General features: G+C 42.8%; 1 protein-coding gene across 1 annotated transcript in view; it reads left to right on the plus strand.

The window, feature by feature from the left end:
• The window catches only part of dok4 (docking protein 4), a 183,725-nt gene that overhangs the window by 94,626 nt on the left and 64,900 nt on the right, over positions 1-24,199 (plus strand). The window contains exon 3 of the mRNA XM_034183934.1: positions 12,797-12,911. Coding sequence (XP_034039825.1) covers positions 12,797-12,911 — 115 coding nt within the window. The remainder of the gene's footprint in view (positions 1-12,796; positions 12,912-24,199) is intronic.

Here is a 24,199-nt window from a genome sequence, read left to right on the forward strand (position 1 = left end):
ATAGTATTCTTCCCATGTCCAATTCCAGGGGCATATATGCAGTCAAAGCGTTGATGAGGGCATTCCTTCGGCGCCTGGCTCCCTTGTCCTCACCATCAAGTTTCTCATTGGCACTCTTCAGCTGCAAGTTGAAAATTGTCATTGTTAGTCATAAGAAATGACACACATTTTACTATTAAGATACTATACAATTTGAGCAGCATGGTCATAATTGGTATTCTCAACCCAACAACCTATTGTACAGGCCCTATATTTTTATCAAGCTGTTTATACTGGTTGCAGAATTTTCTCAAGTTATGTAGTTATCAGCTACCACAATGGAGAAAACTCAGAAGTGGTATATGCCATAAATACAGCATGTTGTTTCATAATATACTCTAAAAAAAATAAAACAAAATTTTGTTGAAGTGAAGAGGATCAGACAAATGTAAAATGTATTAACTCACTTCTTCAAGTGACTTTACAGGAAGGCCCAAGACTTCCAGGCACTGCTTGTAATTTGTTGTAGCTCACATTTCCGGATTAGAGCTGGACATTCTTCTAACAATCATCTCAGTAGCATCCTCATCATCAAGTTCCCTCTCCTGGTATGTTCGGGAACGGACACTTTGTGTGAGCAATGCATCAACTTTGCAGATGAGGTCATTCTGCTTCTCCTGGAACATAAAATGTGCACACAAATATTACTACCTTAATACAGAAGTTCCCATTCACACACACCCCCCCCCCCCCCCCCAATCTACAACAAAATCAGTTTTTAGTTGGGACAGGTCACTTTTTTTTTGCCCTAGAGAGAGTATACAGTTTTGTGTGTGTGTGTGTGTGTGTGTATATATATATATATATATATATATATATATATATATATATATATATATATATATATATATATACACACACACACACACACACACACACACACACACACACACACACACACACACACACACACACACACCATGGTCAGTGAGAATTACTTGTCTAACTGGCGTGCATTATTTTGTGAATATGCACACGTAGTTCAGCAAGTTAAGTCAGTGTAATATCACTCCGTTGTGGTCGGCACCACAGCAACTCACAAATCATTTGGCGCAGATCAGCTGTGTTTTGACAGGTGAATAACAGAAACGTGATAAAACATGGATTTCCAAGGGAATTTTTATATTTTTGGCCTAAATAAAATGTTTGAGGAACAGGAAGAGGAGGAGAGCAAATAGTGCAGCAGATTAGAGAATATTTACAGGGGAATCTTTCAAATGGTGATACAAGCACCAAATTCAACACAAATAGTCCTTAGACATTACTCTTTTGAAAAAAGCAGAGTATCCACTCGATTTTTCAATAGGCAGTCAGGTAGGGGTCAGTGAAGAATTACAAAGGGATCAAAATCAAAAGATGCTCCAATCATATTGAAAACTATACCACATTATTCGTCCGACCATAAAGATTCCAAAAAGGTATAGTTTGGACTATCTTTGACTAAATGTTATGAAGTTATGGGCCACCACAGCTCCCTTTATAATTGTATAATATAAAAAGGTAAAACTTGAGTAAATTCAACATACCATCAATATGCCCAGCATCTGCATGATGCTCCCAAGTCCTTCTGTTGGCGTCAACTTAACACGAGGAATCTCAGACAGCTGTGCATCTGCAGTAGAAACACTTGCCAAATGATGATATGCCGTAAGCTCAGCTGCAGGTTTTTTGCAGATGACAAACCTTCAAAAAACAAAACCAGTGACATATATATAATCACTATTTCCAGGAAAATTACAAACATATGGAAACACAACCACTAATTGGCTAGACAAGAGAATGTGCAAGATGCATAATCACTAAACCTCTGTATTATGATCACCCCAGAGTTACTACACCAATACAAATTATTTCAGTCTACATTATATGAAAACTTGTAGACTCTAGAGCAGGGGTAGGCAACTTGTTCCAGAATGGGCCAAGAGGGTGCAGGTTTTCTTTGCAGCCACTGACTCCACCAGGTGATTTCACTGATTAATATCACTTTGAGCAGATGGAATCAGTTAATCAGTGAAATCACCTGGTGGAGTCAGTGGCTGCAAAGAAAACCTGCACCCTCTTGGCCCTTTCTGGAACAAGTTGCCCACCCCTGCTCTTGAGCATCCTGTAGAGAATTTGTCAACTACTGCTGTCTGCAGGACATGCGTCTTCACACAGCTGCCAGGCACATGTTCAGAAGGTGTCAATTCTCAGTCAAGACTAGCTGATGTTTCTATGCCAAAAGAAAATAAACACTCAATATTAAAAGTAAGTCGCTGTACAATCTCATTTAAACAAAATACAAACCTGTGGATTCACTACTACTTTCCGATTTAGACTGATCGGGCTGTTGGTGTGACTGAACTGCCGTCACGGAGTTTGGCTCACGCTCAACCGGTTGGTCGGATGGAATCACTGATGTGGCAGCTCTTATGACAGCAGGCATGGTTACTTTTGAAAAGAAAAATAAACAATAACCCAAAAAATTATAATTACTGGTCGCATTTGTAAAGAGCAAACAAACATGTTGAAATAATTACACATGCAAAACCTATGGCAGTAATCAAAGTTACAATCAATAATTAAATATTCACACAGAAATATAAAACAGTTGTGGCAATGCAAAAACACAACTGAATCAAACTTATTTTCACAAAGTCTCTTTCTGTGCACTAACATGTTATTTGAACTTCAATTTCCTGAACGCCTAGTAACAGACAGCATATAAATTTTAATTATGGTCATAAAACGTTATGTACATAGATATATATCTATGTACATATATATAGCGAGCACATTTACTGGATCAGAACCACTCCAAATGCTACAAAAGACAGAGGTTTGCTTTGTTTTCACTTACTTTAAAATGGTGACTAGGGTGCGCTTCAGATCACGTGACCAATGTCCCAGATGTCCGTTTTCCTCGATTAATTAATACAAGTTCAGCTCTGTTGAAATAAAACAATTGGGGGTTATATTGTTTTGTTTTTTTAATGCAAAAAAATATTGAAAAAGACAAAACAATTAATGTGCAACATGATATTAACTTAGATTTTGACAGAAACATGCAAAAAAGAACTTTGATATTACAAATATTACAACATAAATGTCATATTTGTCTATTATTCTTGTTTAGAATGCATTGGAAGTTCTGTATCCCCCGTCTTTATAGCTGGTCCTACACCCTACCATCAGGTATTTCGTCTGGGCCATACTAAAATATGAAATGGGTGAAATGGAGACTGATAATCACAAAATGGGGTAAAATGTAACAAAATGGAGCAGAGTGAACCAGACTGACTCCAAATAATTACTTCTATTTAACTGTTTAGCTTTTGTTTTTCTCCTCTACTGGTGGTTGGCTCTCACTGCGGTATTGTATCACTTCCTGTTCCGGAGCACAGCAGTGTTTTTCTGTATCTGTTAGCTATTTAATCTGCGCAGTTAGATTGATCTAGTTATCTAGATTACGATTTGTTTCCCAGTGTAATCTTTACGTGCCTTAACTAAAGCACTCCTTCTGCTGAATCACCTCTAAATTATTTACACATTATTCACTTTGCGTGTTTTTAGGAATCCGCTAGCTTAGCGTAGCTACTAGCTCTTAGCCGATTTAGCATGGCGGCTTCTCCTGTCTCTCCCGCACTTTTCTGCTCTGGGTGTGAAATGTTTAGTTATTCCTCGGCCTCCTTTAGCAGTAATGGTACTTGTAATAAGTGTAGCTTATTCGTAGCTTTGGAGGCCAGGCTGGGCGAATTGGAGACTCGGCTCCGCACCGTGGAAAATTCTACAGCTAGCCAGGCCCCTGTAGTCGGTGCGGACCAAGGTAGCTTAGCCGCCGTTAGTTACCCCCTGGCAGATCCCGAGCAGCCGGGAAAGCAGGCCGACTGGGTGACTGTGAGGAGGAAGCGTAGCCCTAAACAGAAGCCCTGTGTACACCGCCAACCCGTTCACATTTCTAACCGTTTTTCCCCACTCGACGACACACCCACCGAGGATCAAACTCTGGTTATTGGCGACTCTGTTTTGAGAAATGTGAAGTTAGCGACACCAGCAACCATAGTCAATTGTCTTCCGGGGGCCAGAGCAGGCGACATTGAAGGAAATTTGAAACTTCTGGCTAAGGCTAAGCGTAAATTTGGTAAGATTGTAATTCACGTCGGCAGTAATGACACCCGGTTACGCCAATCGGAGGTCACTAAAATTAACATTAAATCGGTGTGTAACTTTGCAAAAACAATGTCGGACTCTGTAGTTTTCTCTGGGCCCCTCCCCAATCGGACCGGGAGTGACATGTTTAGCCGCATGTTCTCCTTGAATTGCTGGCTGTCTGAGTGGTGTCCAAAAAATGAGGTGGGCTTCATAGATAATTGGCAAAGCTTCTGGGGAAAACCTGGTCTTGTTAGGAGAGACGGCATCCATCCCACTTTGGATGGAGCAGCTCTCATTTCTAGAAATCTGGCCAATTTTCTTAAATCCTCCAAACCGTGACTATCCAGGGTTGGGACCAGGAAGCAGAGTTGTAGTCTTACACACCTCTCTGCAGCTTCTCTCCCCCTGCCATCCCCTCATTACCCCATCCCCGTAGAGACGGTGCCTGCTCCCAGACTACCAATAACCAGCAAAAATCTATTTAAGCATAAAAATTCAAAAAGAAAAAATAATATAGCACCTTCAACTGCACCACAGACTAAAACAGTTAAATGTGGTCTGTTAAACATTAGGTCTCTCTCTTCTAAGTCCCTGTTAGTAAATGATATAATAATTGATCAACATATTGATTTATTCTGCCTTACAGAAACCTGGTTACAGCAGGATGAATATGTTAGTTTAAATGAGTCAACACCCCCGAGTCACACTAACTGTCAGAATGCTCGTAGCACGGGCCGGGGCGGAGGATTAGCAGCAATCTTCCATTCCAGCTTATTAATTAATCAAAAACCCAGACAGAGCTTTAATTCATTTGAAAGCTTGTCTCTTAGTCTTGTCCATCCAAATTGGAAGTCCCAAAAACCAGTTTTATTTGTTATTATCTATCGTCCACCTGGTCGTTACTGTGAGTTTCTCTGTGAATTTTCAGACCTTTTGTCTGACTTAGTGCTTAGCTCAGATAAGATAATTATAGTGGGCGATTTTAACATCCACACAGATGCTGAGAATGACAGCCTCAACACTGCATTTAATCTATTATTAGACTCTATTGGCTTTGCTCAAAAAGTAAATGAGTCCACCCACCACTTTAATCATATCTTAGATCTTGTTCTGACTTATGGTATGGAAATAGAAGACTTAACAGTATTCCCTGAAAACTCCCTTCTGTCTGATCATTTCTTAATAACATTTACATTTACTCTGATGGACTACCCAGCAGTGGGGAATAAGTTTCATTACACTAGAAGTCTTTCAGAAAGCGCTGTAACTAGGTTTAAGGATATGATTCCTTCTTTATGTTCTCTAATGCCATATACCAACACAGTGCAGAGTAGCTACCTAATCTCTGTAAGGGAGATAGAGTATCTCGTCAATAGTTTTACATCCTCATTGAAGACAACTTTGGATACTGTAGCTCCTCTGAAAAAGAGAGCTTTAAATCAGAAGTGTCTGACTCCGTGGTATAACTCTCAAACTCAAACTTAAAGCAGATAACCCGTAAGTTGGAGAGGAAATGGCGTCTCACTAATTTAGAAGATCTTCACTTAGCCTGGAAAAAGAGTCTGTTGCTCTATAAAAAAAAAGCCCTCCGTAAAGCTAGGACATCTTTCTACTCATCACTAATTGAAGAAAATAAGAACAACCCCAGGTTTCTTTTCAGCACTGTAGCCAGGCTGACAAAGAGTCAGAGCTCTATTGAGCTGAGTATTCCATTAACTTTAACTAGTAATGACTTCATGACTTTCTTTGCTAACAAAATTTTAACTATTAGAGAAAAAATTACTCATAACCATCCCAAAGACGTATCGTTATCTTTGGCTGCTTTCAGTGATGCCGGTATTTGGTTAGACTCTTTCTCTCCAATTGTTCTGTCTGAGTTATTTTCATTAATTACTTCATCCAAACCATCAACATGTTTATTAGACCCCATTCCTACCAGGCTGCTCAAGGAAGCCCTACCATTATTTAATGCTTCGATCTTAAATTTGATCAATCTATCTTTGTTAGTTGGCTATGTACCACAGGCTTTTAAGGTGGCAGTAATTAAACCATTACTTAAAAAGCCATCACTTGACCCAGCTATCTTAGCTAATTATAGGCCAATCTCCAACCTTCCTTTTCTCTCAAAAATTCTTGAAAGGGTAGTTGTAAAACAGCTAACTGATCATCTGCAGAGGAATGGTCTATTTGAAGAGTTTCAGTCAGGTTTTAGAATTCATCATAGTACAGAAACAGCATTAGTGAAGGTTACAAATGATCTTCTTATGGCCTCGGACAGTGGACTCATCTCTGTGCTTGTTCTGTTAGACCTCAGTGCTGCTTTTGATACTGTTGACCATAAAATTTTATTACAGAGATTAGAGCATGCCATAGGTATTAAAGGCACTGCGCTGCGGTGGTTTGAATCATATTTGTCTAATAGATTACAATTTGTTGATGTAAATGGGGAATCTTCTTCACAGACTAAAGTTAATTATGGAGTTCCACAAGGTTCTGTGCTAGGACCAATTTTATTCACTTTATACATGCTTCCCTTAGGCAGTATTATTAGACGGTATTGCTTAAATTTTCATTGTTACGCAAATGATACCCAGCTTTATCTATCCATGAAGCCAGAGGACACACACCAATTAGCTAAACTGCAGGATTGTCTTACAGACATAAAGACATGGATGACCTCTAATTTCCTGCTTTTAAACTCAGATAAAACTGAAGTTATTGTACTTGGCCCCACAAATCTTAGAAACATGGTGTCTAACCAGATCCTTACTCTGGATGGCATTACTCTGACCTCTAGTAATACTGTGAGAAATCTTGGAGTCATTTTTGATCAGGATATGTCATTCAAAGCGCATATTAAACAAATATGTAGGACTGCTTTTTCGCATTTACGCAATATCTCTAAAATCAGAAAGGTCTTGTCTCAGAGTGATGCTGAAAAACTAATTCATGCATTTATTTCCTCTAGGCTGGACTATTGTAATTCATTATTATCAGGTTGTCCTAAAAGTTCCCTAAAAAGCCTTCAGTTAATTCAAAATGCTGCAGCTAGAGTACTGACGGGGACTAGAAGGAGAGAGCATATCTCACCCATATTGGCCTCTCTTCATTGGCTTCCTGTTAATTCTAGAATAGAATTTAAAATTCTTCTTCTTATAAGGTTTTGAATAATCAGGTCCCATCTTATCTTAGGGACCTCGTAGTACCATATCACCCCAATAGAGCGCTTCGCTCTCAGACTGCAGGCTTACTTGTAGTTCCTAGGGTTTGTAAGAGTAGAATGGGAGGCAGAGCCTTCAGCTTTCAGGCTCCTCTCCTGTGGAACCAGCTCCCAATTCAGATCAGGGAGACAGACACCCTCTCTACTTTTAAGATTAGGCTTAAAACTTTCCTTTTTGCTAAAGCTTATAGTTAGGGCTGGATCAGGTGACCCTGAACCATCCCTTAGTTATGCTGCTATAGACGTAGACTGCTGGGGGGTTCCCATGATGCACTGTTTCTTTCTCTTTTTGCTCTGTATGCACCACTCTGCATTTAATCATTAGTGATCGATCTCTGCTCCCCTCCACAGCATGTCTTTTTCCTGGTTCTCTCCCTCAGCCCCAACCAGTCCCAGCAGAAGACTGCCCCTCCCTGAGCCTGGTTCTGCTGGAGGTTTCTTCCTGTTAAAAGGGAGTTTTTCCTTCCCACTGTAGCCAAGTGCTTGCTCACAGGGGGTCGTTTTGACCGTTGGGGTTTTACATAATTATTGTATGGCCTTGCCTTACAATATAAAGCGCCTTGGGGCAACTGTTTGTTGTGATTTGGCGCTATATAAAAAAATTGATTGATTGATTGATTGTTTTTGTAAGATGGCCTCAGTACACGTTATAATTGTCTTAGCAAGTTTTCAGGGTATCATGCATGCAGTCTCTTATTAACGTAATGAAAAGCAGAAAAAAAATTACATTTTTGTAGTATAATATTCATTTACAATTGTCATCATGTGGATTCTCTATATGTTTGATTGCAGCGAGACTCTGGCACGCAAGGGATTATGGGATACGTCAGTAGGGTGAATGGGAATTGAAGGCCTCGATCTGGGGATTTTTTCAGGCCTACTGCGTTTTTTTTCGGTCCAGCATAATAAATGTAAAATGTCAAGTATTATTCGAACTTCAAATTTATTTATTAACAAGCCACGAACTGCATGACTCGCGGCAATGGTTTCACGTTGTTTGGAGATGACAATAATTAAGGTTTGTGCCACGCCATCCAGGCCGTGGGTTGATCAGATAAACAAGTTGTTGCTAAATACAGACCTATATCCAAACTTTTAGACAGGTCAACTATGTCGTGAGCATAACATATACATGCTTTTTCATCGTTATGTAAGTCCAAAGTGTAATTCTTAAGAAATTAAAGATGGTAAATCAATGGAAAGGCGCAATCAGATCAGTTCAAAAAGAAAACATCACAGTTATAACGTAAAAACGACAATAAGTATAATATGGAGACCTGCATATAACCACGACGTTCAGATAATTTTTGCAGTATGTTTGAAAGCGTTGCAATAGAAATTTCTTACCTGATGGTGATAGATTTGAATTCACAAATTAGCGCACCTCTCTCCAAGCTCCCAAACCGCAAAATGGCGATGGGAAACCAACGAAGGCCGTACTCATGTGCCGTTCAGGTCTCAAATCTCGCGCAAATCACGCAAAATCTCACAGCACAGATCTGTGCTGTGAGATTTTAAGGTACACTGGGCTTGCGTGGAGTCGCGTGCGACCAACAAACTTCTTGATTACACACAAAAAAGAAGGGAAAAAACCGCTCGACAAATTAATGCAGCCAAATATAAACACAAAAAACGCTCTGCAAATTACCATGACGCAACCAACAAACACAAAAAATTCTCTGCAAATTAAGGCAACTAAATAGACAAACATTCAATGTTTGATACATGCAAATGTTCGCTTCCAAACATTACACAAACATAACGATCATATAAACACAATAAAAAAATAAAATACAAAAAAAGCACCCAGCAAATTACACAACCAAATATAAAGGCTGCACTTTACCTCCGCCCACTTTCTCCCCTCGGGACGCGAACTCCCAATCTTCTGCATACAAGGTGTACTCTCTAACCAGAAGGCTACAACTCAAGGCTGTTGTTTTGTGACCAGAGAATCCTTTTGAGTTGTTGTGCAGTGAGGTTTACGAGTTGCATGCACAGCGACAGCTGCCTCCGTACATAAATGCAACAAAAAGAAAAAAAGCTCTGCACAACACAACAAAAAATGCTCTGCAAATCACCACATATCAAGGCTCTGCTAATTATCATGACGCAACCAAATGAAAACACAGCCAAAAAAAAAAAAGAAGCTCCGCTATGGCAACCAAATATAAACAAACACTCTATGAACGTTTGATACGTACATGTTTGCAAATGTTCACTTCCATGCAAACATCACACAAACATCGTGAACATTACATGAACGTTCTCAAACTTGCTGAACAATAAGCAAACATTCTATGAACATTTGCTCGCAAATGTTCGCTTACATGTTTGCAATTAAATGACCTGTAAAAAATATTATTTGTCTATGAGCTGTTTTATTTAAATATCAGTGTTTCTTGCTCATGCATGTTGAAAACATTATTTTGTAAATCAATTTTTAATACCTTTATATATTTTCCTTATTTACAAAAATGTTAAAGATATTATGCTTTTATAAAATTTGGCAAAATGTATATAACTCAGGTCTGTGGGTCTTCTAATAAGCTGGCATTGCAATCTGTTTCCATAAAAAAAAAATATTTTTGGTAGCTGACAATCACAGTCTGTAGTACAGTGACTTAAATTATTTTGCAAAAATTATATTCCAACAGATTGCATGTTTATGCAAGTTGCCCAAGACATGTTTTCTGTCAGTTTATCACAGTAATCTTGAAATTCTATATTCGGTAGGCCTGAATAAATCATAAATTGACAAATTCTTGGTTACCATGGTAGAGTGCTTAAATTATTTCCTGTTCATTCTACCTATGTTTGCATACATGATTTAAATGGAGTCCAACATTAACTTTCTGTAGGCAAAATATTTATTGTTTCCTGTATATGAAATTTTACAAAATTTTAGAATATATATATTTTTGTTTAGAGGCAATTTGCACATACACCATGAACATTATGTGAATGTTCGCAAACACACTGAACATTAAGCATACATTCTATGAACATTTGATTGATTTTTGCAAATGCTTGCTTACATGTTTGTCTAATGTTCTCTTCCATGCAAACATCAGACAAACATCACAAACATTATATGAATGTTTGCAAACTTGCTGAACAGTAAATGAACATTCTATGAATGTTTGTTTGATGTTCACAAATGTTCGCTTCCGGGTGGGAAGCAGGGTTCAAAGGCATGAGCAGACACAGACATCATGGATGAGGCAAAAGGCGCAGTCAAAAAACACAAAGCAGGGTCTGGATACACGGCGAATCAGAAACGGGACTAGATACAGAGCTGGTAAGTGTGCAAAGACAACAAACAAGCAAGGGTGTGGTGGCTGGGTGGAGATTAAATAAGACAGGAGTTAACAAAGTGCACGAGGAACAATCAAGGGGGTGTGGCCAGAGAACGAAGATACTACATTGTGCAAGACAGTGAGGGAGGACAACACAAGGTGGAGTGAACAGAAGATGATTTGTGAACAGGTGTCAAGAGTGTGACTAAATGAAAACACAAAGCAGACAGCGTTAAAGTGAGAGAGGGGGTGCAGAGAAAACATAATCAACTGGCTGTGAGAGATGAAGACAGGAATGCAGGTGCAGGATGTGGAGTGAAACAGAAATAAGTACAAAGCTACAACTGAATATAATATTACTGAACAGGAATCAAACATGAACATGAGGAATAAACTAAACAAGAACTGGCAACACGGACTAGAACATGAGACATGGAGCAAAATACTAAAATTACATTAAACATAAACTGGCTAAAGAAAACAATTCAGTAAGACAAACCATAAGAAGAAGCAGTGAACAAACAATAACCAAAACAAATCCTGACATAACAGTACAACAAATATTATAACCAAAGTGAAAAGTAACAAAGAAAACAATGACAAAACAGAGAACAACCATATGATGAAAATAAAATAACTAGTGAATCATAAGAACAAAGTGACAAGAAAAACATGACAGAATAAATCATGATGAAAATAAATATTAATAAATCAAAGCCGCAGCAGATGGGAAACCATGAAAAGGGAAAAACAAGGGCTCAGCACCCTGACCTGGCTCAATCCCTGACAGTACCCTCCCCCCAAGCTGAGGTCACCGGACCGCCGCAGCAAAAGAAACCAACACTGGGAGGGCGTGGGGGAAACTCCAAGGAGGCGGGCAAACAGGGACCCGGGTGACAACCAGGAGGGCCATAAGGCATGAGACCCCATGGGTAATTAACCCAGTGCCTGAACCTGGGGTCAGAGAACCTCGGGCGGAAACCAGGTTGTACATTTGTGAGTGTCATGATTGGGTATAAAATGAGCATCCCCAAAAGGCTCAGCCATTCACAAGCAAAGTTGGGGCGAGGATCACCACTTTGTGAACAACTGCATGAAAAAATAGCCCAACACTTTAAGAACAATGTTTCTCAACATTCAATTGCAAGGAATTTAGGGATTCCATCATCTACAGTTCATAATATAATCAGAAGGATTCAAAGTATCTGGAGAACTTTCTACACATAAGCGACGGGGCCCGTATCCATTTCAAAATGAGCAAATATTTGCACAAAAACAACACAGTTGATCAGTTTGAACATTAAATATCTTGTCTTTATGGTGTATTCAATTGAATATAGGTTGAAGAGGATTTGCAAATCATTATATTCTGTTTTTATTTACATTTTACACAACGTCCCAACTTCATTGGAATTGTCTTGTGTCACATGGGCACCATTTGTCTGAGCGCGTCACAAATGTCCATAGGTATTGATGCTTAAGAGATTTATCTGTTTATTTTTGAGTAAAATTAGAAAATCAAGCCAAAAGTGTTTCATAAAAAGGAGTCTTGAGATATCCAAGCAATAAAGGAAAGGTTCTCCACACTTCTGCCAAGCACAATTCACTGCAAGCAGGTCAGGATGAAACTTGAGGAAAATAAAGAACGCCAGTGCAACACAGATGTCTGTGCAATAAATTTATTAAAGGTGCAAAACAAAAGAGGGATTAACATTTCAATGTAAAGTTACCTTTTTCCTCGGGTCTTGTGATATGTCAGATGTATTAATTTGGATTTCCTGTTGATGCCACAGAAGGCATCAACAGGACGACAACTCTTCTACTTGGGTTGTTTGCAGTTAGGACTGAAGGTGGTCCCATTGGACCATGTGTACAATGTAATGCTTCAGGTCTGACCTGAAGCTGATAATTTAGAAATTCCAGTTATGATTGTATCTATATTGTGCTGTGACAGAGTCCAACTTTAGAGAGACACACAGATGGGTGGAGGTCTCTTCACACTCCATTACAAGTTTCTGTGATTCTCACTCAATTTTGTGTGACCTCGTTATTGTTATGAAGTAGTCACAGTAACTTGATTATGTTTTTCCTTGAACATTTTCCACAGGTGACAGAGATCAGTAATGTCAAGACCATCACACGGTTACCACGGGATACCAAGCGACAGGCCGTGGCCATTGTGTTTACAGATGACACGTCTCGCATGTTCACCTGTGAGTCAGGTAAAGTCTGAACAGACACTTGAGTAGTGCAACAGTAAATGTGCTTCAGTCCAAAGATGTGAACATGTGAATATAGTCAAGACCCTCACCTACAGGTTGTCTCAGCCTACAGGCCGAGCGGCAGTACAGAGTACCCGACCTTCTTGGAGTCCCTGGGAGGGGTACTAGATAGTGCTCCGACTGGGGACTCCATTGTTCTCCTGGGGGACTTTAACACCCACGTGGGTGGCGACAGTGAGACCTGGAGCGGGGTGATCGGGAAGCACAACCTCCCCGATCTGAACCCAAGTGGTTTTCAGTTGTTGGACTTCTGTGCAAGCCACAGTTTGTCCATCACGAACACCATGTTCGAGCACAAGGGTGTCCATAAGTGCACGTGGCACCAGGATAGCCTGAGCCGGAGATCGATGATCGACTTTGTAGTCGTATCATCTGACCTTCAACCACGTGTCTCGGACACTCGGGTGAAGAGGGGGCTGAGCTGTCGACTGATCACTACCTGGTGGTGAGCTGGATCCGCTGGGAGGGGAGGAAGCAGGTCAGACCTGGCAGGCCCAAACGTATCGTGAGGGTCTGCTGAGAACAGCTGGCGGAACCCTCTGTCAGCGAGGTCTTCAACTCCCACCTTTGGGAGAGCTTCTCTCAGATCCCGGAGGAGGTTGGAGACATGGAGTCTGAGTGGACCATGTTCTCCATCTCCATTGTTGATGCGGCCGCTCGCAGCTGTGGGTGCAGGGTCTCTGATGCCTGTCGCGGCGGCAATCCCCGAACCCTGTGGTGGACGCCGGAAGTAAGGGATGCCATCAAGCTACAGAAGGAGTCTTACTTGTCTTTGTTGGCAGGTGGGACTCCGGAGGCAGCTGACAGGTATCGACAGGCCAAGTGTGCTGCAGCCTGTGCTGTCGCAGAGGCAAAAACTCGGGTCTAGGAGGAGTTCGGGGAGGCCATGGAGGAGGACTATCGGTCAGCATCGAAGGAATTCTGGCAAACCGTCCGACGCCTCTGGAGGCGGAAGCAGCTCTCCACCAACACTGTCTACAGTGCGGGTGGGGAGCTGTTGACCCTAACTGTGCATGTTGTCAGGCAGTGGAAGGAATACGTCAGGGATCTTCTCAATCCCATCGTAATGTTTTCCAAAGAGGAAGTAGAGACTGGGGACTCAGAGGCGGACTCATCCATCACCCAGCCCAAAGTCAACGAGGTGGTCAGAAAGCTCCTCAGTGGCAAGGCTCCTGGGGTGGATGAAATCCGTCCGGAGTACCTTAAGTCTCTGGATGTTGTGGAACTGTCTTGGTTGACACATCTCTGCAACATCGCGTGGCGGTCGGGGACAGTGCCTCTAGAATGGCAGACCGGGGTGGTGGTCCCTCTGTTTGAGAAGGGGGACCGGAGGGTGTGTTCTAACTACAGGGGATCACACTCCTCAGCCTCCCCGGTAAGGTCTATTCCAGAGTACTGGAGAGGAGAATTAAACCAATAGTCGAACCTTGGATTCAGGAGGAGCAGTGTGGTTTTCTTCCTGCTCGCGGCACACTGGACCAGCTCTACACCCTCCATCGGGTGCTTGAGGGTTCATGGGAGTTCACCCAGCCAGTCCACATGTGTTTTGTGGATCTGGAGAAGGCGACCGTGTCCCTTGAGGCACCCTGTGGGGGGTGCTCCAGGGAGTACGGGGTCCGGGGTCCTTTGTTAAGGGCTATCCGGTCCCTGTACGACCGCAGCAGGAGCTTGGTTCGCATTGGCGGTAGTAAGTCAGGCCTGTTTCCAGTGCACGTCGGCATCCCTCGAGGCTGCCCTTTGTCACCGGTTCTGTTCATTAGCTTTATGGACAGAATTTCTAGGCGCAGTCGGGGTGTGGAGGGGGTCCAGTTTTGGAACCACAGAATCTCATCTCTGCTGTTTGCGGACGATGTGGTTCTGTTGGCTTCATCAAATCACGACCTTCACCGCGCACTGGAGCGGTTTTCAGCCGAGTGTGAAGTGTCCTGGATGAAAATCAGCACCTCCAAATCTGAGGCCATGGTTCTCGACCGGAAAAAGGTGCTTTGCCCTCTTCAAGTCGGTGGAGTGTCCTTGCCTCAAGTGGAGGAGTTTAAGTATCTCGGGGTCTTGTTCACAAGAGAGGGACAGATGGAGCGTGAGATGGACAGACGGATCGGTGCAGCATCTGCAGTGATGCGGTCGCTGTATCGGACCGTCGTGGTGAAGAGAGAGCTGAGCAGGGGGGCAAAGCTCTTTATTTACTGATCGATCTATGTTCCAACCCTCACCTATGGTCATGAGATTTGGCTCATGACTGAAAGATCGCGAGTACAAGCGGCCGAGATGAGTTTCCTCCGCAGGGTGGCTGGGTGCTCCCTTAGAGATAGGGTTTGGAGCTCGGTCACTTGGGAGGAGCCTGGAGTCGAGCTGCTGCTCCTCCACGTCAAAAGGAGCCAGCTGAGGTGGCCCCTGGACGCCTTGTTGGAGAGGTGTTTCGGGCATGTCCCATCGGGAGGAGGCCCCGGGGAAGACCCAGGACACGCTGGAGGGACTATGTCTCACAGCTGGCTTGGGAAAGCCTCGGGGTTCCCCCGGAGGAGCTGGGGGAGGTGTGTGTAGATCAGGAGGTCTGGGCGGCTTTGCTTGAGCTGCTGCCCCCGCGACCTGACCTCAGATGAAGCGGAAGAAAATGGATGGACGGATGGATGGATAATGAATGTTTATGAGTTCAGTGGTATAAATATTTAGGTGAAAGATGGAACATACCATTCAACGAGGCAAAGCCAAGTTGAATGGTACGTTCCATCTTTCACCAAAATAAATATTCGTTCCAATGAAAGAATGGAAAAACATTCATTATTTGTTTTACATAACGGTGAAAATAGATCCTTATCATTTGATATTTTAAAAAATTATAAACAACAGAAAAGGGACTTACATTTTGGTGTTCCTCACTGGTGCTTAACAATCCAACACGAACTTTAAATACGAGTCCAAAATTGTTCTCAGTAGTCCGTGATGCCATCCACTGACTTCCTCTCTCCAGCGAAAAATTGTCAGTTTTTCCAGCTTTTCATCCTACCTTTATCCTGACAGCTCTTCATACCTCCAGACGGCTTACGTCTTTGTGGATTTGTTTTTATGTGTGTGCGTGTGTGTGTTAGAAGAATTAGCAGCGTCAAGTAGCTCCTTGAAATCATCGTCCGCCAGCAAAACAAACGTAGCCCGACAACCGGCCCGGCTATGAATTGGGCCAGATACTGACCTCCATTTTGGATTGAGATTTCCCACTCCTATATGACCAATAGGAGAGCAGCGCTGGAATTCCCTCTCCTAAATGACCAATAGGAGAGCAGCGCTTGTGCCACATCAATGTGAGGGTGATGCATGGGCCGACGTCAGCGTCTTGGCCGCCAACCAATCACAGGCTAGCAGAGAGAGGCCAGTATCTGGCCCAGTTGAGGGCTGGTTATCGGGCTAAACAAACTCTGCTATGTTTAGCTTACCACCGCCCTGTTAAAGTGAGCATGCATGGTGGTCAGGGAATGCAATAGCACATTTCATATAACACCAAAATTGCACGCTCAAAAAGACTATTGCACGGTCATTGAAACACAATGGCAAATGGTATGAATAATCCATGTCATCTGACATACAAGCCACCAATCAAATAACAAGGATCCACTCAGCCGTTAGTCACTATGCCTCACTTCCCCGACAGCTAAAGGATACTCTGGCCACTCAGGCTAGAACACAGGTTTTTAGCTAACTGGTCAGAGTGTCAGCCTCCCATGCCAGAGAGTCCCGAGGGGAGCGAAGGGGAGGAGTCACAACAGAGGCACAAAAGGCAAAAGAGAGTACAACCGCTACATGTGCAACCAGTAAAAGGGATTTCACGATCCACATTTTTTCACTTACAATCCAATCTCGATACCTGAATTTGGATATCTCCCGATACCGATGCTATTCCAATACCAGAGCTCTGTTTGCTTTAATATTATCCTTATTGTTGATTTTCAGGTTTGAGGAAATACATATAAAACTAATACTAATCCAATATTTCTGTTGCAAAAGAAAGCTATAAGAATTATCAGTAATAAACCATATCGTGAGCCAACAAATCCATTATTTGCTTGTTTACAAATTTTAAAGTTCTGGGACTTGATTGATTACATCACAATACAAATGTATAAAGTCACAACATGTTCAGGATCTGTTTAAAATGAGGAACTCTGGCTACAGTTTGAGAGGAACATTATTAGTTAGTTAGTTAGTTAGAAATTCAAGATCCAAACTACTGTAAAAAGTCATTGTGTTTCCATTAGGGGTGTTAATATTTGGAATAATTGTCCTGATGATATTAAAATACTTGGTACATTAGTTGGCTTTAAAAGGCTTTACAAAAAGAATATATTTACCTGTTACAGCTTTAAGAATGAGGTTTTCCATTTTTGTCGTTGTGCTTGGGATTGTGCACTATTGCTTGTTTGGTTGTGTTTTAAAATTTTATTGATTGATTAAGTTACATTGTTCACACATTTGTTTTCTATTGTTATATATTTATATGTATGTATACATACTTTATTTTTTATAAGGGGAGGGTATTTATAAGCTTTGCTTCTGCCTTCACGCTTTCGACCACACAGGTTCTCTGTAAGTTGTTCTTTTTTTATGTTTGGTTCTTGTCTTTATTGTTGTTCATCTGTGTGGCGAATAAAAAAAAATTCATTCATTCAAATAAATTCATTCATATAGAGGAGGACAAAGATACTTTCTGCGTTGTTGTGTAGATGTATCGGATGGTAACCAGGGGGTTCTTGTCAGTGGAGCAGGTTTATTTTGACGGTCAGTCTGCACAAAATGAATTAATTTTCAGTACAGCAACTTCATGCATCAGCTCTACCTATGCAACTCTCCTCAGGGCTTCTGAGGGTACCTAGGTGTATACATTTACAATATACATTTACTTCTCTTTTAAAAGAAAAAGAAAACACAAAGAAAACTATAAAACTTGATCATATAGTTTTAAACATCTGTGTTGGGAAATACTAGCCATAAAGTTTTCAGTAAACCTTTTTGTTACTCTACAGCAGAGGTCTCAAAACGGTTCCAGAAAGGGCCGAGAGGGTGCAGGCTTTCTGTGCAACCACCCACTCCAGCAGGTGATTTCACTGATTAACTGATTTCACCTGCTCAAAGTGATGTTAATCAGTGAAATCACCTGCTGGAGTGGGTGGTTGCACAGAAAACCTGCCCCCCTCGGCCCTTTCTGGAACCGGTTTGAGACCTCTGCTCTACAGTGACATTTTTTATATATTTTCTGTCAATAACAAATCCAAGTAAAAAACACCACTAACATACAGTAACATATGGAATACAAAAATAAACGACAATTTCTGGCAAATAAAAATGAGATAATTGAAACCAAAAGCATAAAAAGGCTCACAAAATAAATCAATTTTCAGTACAGTTTTCAATTCAATTCACAGGTGACAGTGGTAAGGAAAAACTCTCTCTGATGATTTGATGAAGAAACCTCAAGCAGACCAGACTCAAAGGGGTGACCCTCTGCTTGGGCCATGCTACTAACACAAATTACAAAACAATTCACAAAACGAACATAGAGGAAATTTTGCCGGTGCACTGGATGTGAGGGTTGCAGAAGAAGACACCACACCCATCTCTGGATGGAGCCGAACTTCAGAGAGAAAAAACAGAATCAGGCATCAGAAAGACAGCAAATACAGTATATTTCAGCTGTACCTAGCCCTGTTCCTGGAGGGCCCCTGCCCTGCATGTTTTCTAACTCTCCCTGTTCCACTTCCAGGCAATTAACTCTATCAGGTATGCTCAGCCAATCAATAGCTGGAAAACACCACTTTTAAAAAATCAGGTTTGACTTGAGTAGGTAGATGTGGAAAACTTGCACGCCAGGGGCTCTTCAAGAACAGGGTTGGTGACACTTGCTATATTTTAAATATATGAGGTCTGTTAGAAAACTATCCGACCTTTTTATTTTTTGCAAAAACCATATGGATTTGAATCACGTGTGATTGCATCAGCCAAGCTTGAACCTTCGTGCGCATGTGTAAGTTTTTTCACACCTGTTGGTTGCGTCATTCACCTGTGAGCAGGCTTTGTGTGAGGAGTGGTCCACCCCTCTCGTCGGATTTTTATTGCGAATAAAATGTCTGAACGATTTGGAGCTTTGCTGCATCAAATTTTTCCAGAAACTGTGAGAGACCTCCAGGTGGACACCATTCGGAAAATTCAGATGCTTTCAGGGACGATTTTATGGGGATTACACGGATTAAGGAGTGCTCCAGCCGGTTTAAAGACCGCCCACAGCAGCTGAGAGCACGGCGCACTCCGAGTGCCGATCGACAGCCTGAAACCACGCTGAAACAACCAGATCATTTCCAAAGTGAAGGCTTTGTTGATCCGGGACATCGTTTGACTTCCACAGAAATGGCAGAAGACGTGGACATCAGCACTTTTTCGGCACATTCCACTGTTAACAGGAGTTTTTTTCATGGAAAGAGAAGCAGAGGGATGCGCCACGGGGGCCGCTCATGGCGCGGGACAAAAGCACCTCCGTGTTGGTCTCACAGGTCGGCTTTCAGATGGCTTTCAGACGGCTTTCAGTGGCTTTTCAGTCGTGTGACTATCCGAGAAATTGTGGATGAGCTGGACATGCCAGAACATGTGAGGCTTCATCACGGCGTTGCTTTGCGCCATGCGGCTCCGTCCCGATGCGCGAATTTCTCCGCACGTCTATCTCAATGTGCCGAAAAAGTGCTGATGTCCACGTCTTCTGCAATTTCTGTGGTAGTCAGACAATGTCCCGGATCAACACAGCGTTCAGTTTGGAAATGAACGGCACATTCCACTGTTACAGGAGTTTTTGTCATGGAAAGAGGAGCAGAGAAATTTGCGCGTCGGGACGGAGCCGCATGGCGCAAAGCAATGCCGTGATGAAGCCTCACAGGACATGTTCTGGCATGTCCAGCTCTTCCACAAATTCTCGGATAGTCACACGACTGAAAAGCCACCGAAAGCCGTCTGAAAGCCATCCTGTGAGACCAACACGGAGGTGCTTTTGTCCCGCACCATGAGCAGCTCCGTGGCGCATCCCTCCGCTTCTCTTTCCATGACAAAAACTCCTGTAACAGTGGAATGTGCCGAAAAAGTGCTGATGTCCACGACTTCTGCCATTTCTGTGGAAGTCAGACGATGTCCCGGATCAACAAAGCCTTCACTTTGGAAATGATCTGGTTGTTTCAGCGGGGGTTTCAGCCTGTCGATTGGCGCTCGGAGTGTGCCACGCTCTCAGCCGCTGTGGGCGGTCTTTAAACCGGCTGGAGCACTACTCAATCTGTGTAATCCCCATAAAATCGTCCCTGAAAGCCATCTGAATTTTCCGAATGGTGTCCACCTGGAGGTCTCTCACAGTTTCTGGAAAAATTTGATGCAGCAAAGCTCCAAATCGTTCAGACATTTTATTCGCAATACAAATCCGACGAGAGGGGTGGACCACTGCTCACACAAAGCCTGCTCACAGGCGAATGACGCAACCGACAGGCGTGAAAAAACTCACGCATGCGCACGAAGGTTCAAGCTTGGCTGATGCAATCACACGTGATTCAAATCCATATGGTTTTTGCAAAAAATAAAAAGGTCGGATAGTTTTCTAACAGACCTCGTATATATTTTGTATTCTCCTAGCTTTTTGCCTGTTTGTTTTGATTGATTCGTGTTACATAATTCTCTGGTTTTGTTTCTTATTTATCTTCTGTGTCTTATTATCTGGTTGTGTTCTGGTAGTCATGAGTTTTACTTTGTTATAATTCACTTTGTGTTCAGTCTTAGTTTAGTTTTTCACATTTGTTGCATTATGCTTTAGTCACAGGTCTTGGTTATTATTTATCTTCAGTGTTTCTTATCTGATTATGTTCTGTTTGTGATTTATTGCATTCTCTGTTTATCAGTTACTTTGTTTTATTATTGATTGCATATTTCTGTTGTCTCTGGTTTTGTCGTTCGGTTCATTCATTTCAGTGTAGTCATAGTTTATGTTGTCATCTTATTATTGGTTATTGTATTTACTTTTATACTTTAATCAGTATCAGTTCTGTTCTAGGTTCGATTATTATCATTGGTCTTCTTGTTTCCCGCTTTTTAGATTCGTTTTTAGATTAGATTATCATTTCCTAGTTTTTCTCCTTTGGTTTTGTTCACGTTAATTATTTGTCGAGCATGTCACATTTTGCACCATTGGTTTTTCTGTTACTTAGTTATCTTGCCCCAGTTTGTTTTGCTTTTATCTCACTCCACTCTCTTGACTTTCTTCTCCCTTCTTTTCTTCACCGGACCACACCTCCTTCCAGAACCTTCACTAACACCTGCGTCTTGTTCCACTAATTACACCACCTGTTATTTCAGCCCTCACAGTCCCTTACTTCCCTGCCACTTTGTTAGTTCTTGTATCTGTCATTCCAGCCTTCTTGTCCAAGTCCTGTTTTTTCTTTGCCGTGCTTCAAACTCTTTTTGTGCCTCGGATTTTGTCTCTGCCTCAGCCCTGGTTATTAGTCTCTCCATGTTTCTGGAAACCTACTTGCTTTTTGACTGCGTTTTTGTCTGCCCATTGTCTGTACTTTTGCATTGCTGCCTGACTATCTGTGTACCGTACCCTTGCCTACTTCTACAATAAAGTCATCCTTTTATTCCCACCTCATGTCTGTGAGTCTGCATTCGGTGTCTGACCGTTGTTGTGGCGGCATGCCACAAAAACGGTCAGACAGAACAAACTGGCCATGACATGGCACTGTGGACTCAAATCCTGCCTTGGATTTTTCCAGTATGACTCAGGACTTTTACATGATCAAAGAGATTTTTTTTGGACCTCACATTTTTCTTTGTGTGCTAAGTTTGATTATCTGGACCAAGCATGGGATCTGGTCGATGCAAACACCTGGCTTTATGACCTCTTCCCAGATTTGGAAGACCTGGACAACCTGTACATGGCGAAGAGACTCCCTGACTGCATGAGGCACCCGGCTGGCCGAACACCCGTGCGCCGACAGCGAGTCCAGCTGGATAGACGTCGAGGATGACGCATTGTCAGAGGAACCAGGGCTCCAGAAAGCAGCCACATTCTTGTTCAACATACAGGACTTGTTTTTTGAATATCAAGGCTGTACAAATCATCTTGACAGGCAGCCGGTACTGGCAACTCTTGACTGGACCCTACTGTCCGAACCAGATGTTTTTTTTTTTTTCACCTTTCCTCAACTTATAGACATTAAAATGCAGTTTAAGTATCTCTGTGTGTCGAGGACCACATGGATTTTTTGTATGAGTCTGACATAATTGCAGCCTGTGCCGCAGAACTTCAAACTATTACTCTGTCCTATGCAGCGGTCTCCCATTCCACCACCGGCCCCTCAACAGCCTCCAGAAACCACACTGGCCACACCTCCTCCGCATACACCAGCACGTGGCACTCGGCAGCCAGAAAGCCAGCAGTGCAGCACTGAGCTGAGGGACCGCCTTTGCTGCCATACGTCACTTCAACGCCAACTACGCAACTCCCAACTTCGGTGCCGGGTCCTTGCAAGCCCCGAACACAAACAGCCGCCACGCACAGCCCCCATGAACTCCACGCCCACAGAAGCCGGATTTCTTGTGTTGCCTGACACGTTGACGGTGGTGAAGCCTCCAGGATCATCAGATCCACTCCCATCTGAAATGCCGCTCGCCAAGCCATCAGGAAAAGTTAGACCGTCACCATGCTCAGCTGTGTGCATGCCACAAGGAACAACAGCGGCACGCCCACCAGGAAATTTTGCAGCAGATTCCTCGCCAGCATGCACGCCACAGAAATCCTCAGTGGCACACCCACCTGAATGTTCAACAGCCGTATCAGCAGACTGTTTGCTGGCCTGCACACCACAAGAATCTCCAGCGGCACCTGCAACGTTACCCGTGGCGCTGCCAATTGCTCCCACCAAGCCATTGCCTCTGGAACTTTCACCACAGTCCATGCTTCATTCTCCTACCGAGACTTCTGAAGGAGTCACCATGGCTTCTTCGCTGCCGGTAAGCTCTAGGTCAGCAGAATCAGCAACAGCACTGCTGGAAACGTGTTCAGTGCCATCTCATCACATGGTACACATGGTATTTATCAGTTTGTGTTTCCACCCTGCTCTGTGCTCATTCACCATACAAGTTTGTGCTTTTTGCCAATTTTTGTTTTTTCCCCTCATTTTGTTCTTTTCACCAGTCTTTTTGGTATCAAGGAGATTTTATGTTTCTGGCTCTCACATGGATCTTTTTTTTGGGGGGGGGGGGGGGGGGGGTAAATTTGGATAGTCCTCTTTTTGTGCCTCAGATTTACATATTTCTGAAACCTGCATGTTTTTGACTGTGTTTTTGCCTGCCCCTTGTCTGTACTTTTGCATTGCTGCCTGACTACTTGTATACCGTACCCTTGCCTGCTTCTATGATAAAATCATCCTTTTATTCCCACGTCATATCTGTGAGTCTGCATTTGGTGTCCGACCGTTTTTGTGGCACGCCGCCTCGCCGTCCAACACAAAGCTTCCATTGTTTGAAGCCGCAGTGGGGAGCTGTGACCTGAAGGTCTTAGGTGCCTCAAGGAGCGGAAGCCGTCAAACACTGTGATAGACACTGGTGGTCCAACCCAGTCTCACGGCACATCATGATTCAGCAGCATGAAATATACATTAATCTATTGGTTCGTGATATTGTCACGAAAAGCGCCTCATTTTCGTCACGGCAGCACAAATTCATTCTAATACATTCCATGATGGCTGCACGGAATTAAAAGTGAAGCAGGGGTCGGGGTGGTTAAGGTTAGGGTTGGGGGAAGGAGTAGAGTTAGTAATAGTGAGTTAAAAAAAAAAAAAAAACCCCGTCACGAAAATTTGATTCATTTCTTGATGGGAGCACGAAAAAAAATGTGAGACTGGGCTGGGTGGTCAGGAAAGCTGTCCAACTGAAGAAGGAGTCCTTCCAGGATATGTTATCCTGGAGGGCTCTAGAGGCAGTTGCGGGGGAGGCAAAGCAGCCGGTGTGAGAGGAGTTCAGAGTAACCATGGAGAAGAGCTTTGGGTCGGCACCAAGGTGCTTCTGGCGGACCATAAGGCACCTCAGGAGAGGAAAACGGGGAACCATCTAAGCTGTCTACAGTAAGGATAGGACTCTGTTTACCTCAAATGAGGAGGTAAGGGGATGCTGGAAGGAACACTTTGAGGAACTCCTGCATCAGACTGGAGCGCCCTCTA

Source organism: Thalassophryne amazonica, chromosome 2, assembly GCF_902500255.1.
Source record: "Thalassophryne amazonica chromosome 2, fThaAma1.1, whole genome shotgun sequence".
NCBI classification, from domain to species: domain Eukaryota; kingdom Metazoa; phylum Chordata; class Actinopteri; order Batrachoidiformes; family Batrachoididae; genus Thalassophryne; species Thalassophryne amazonica.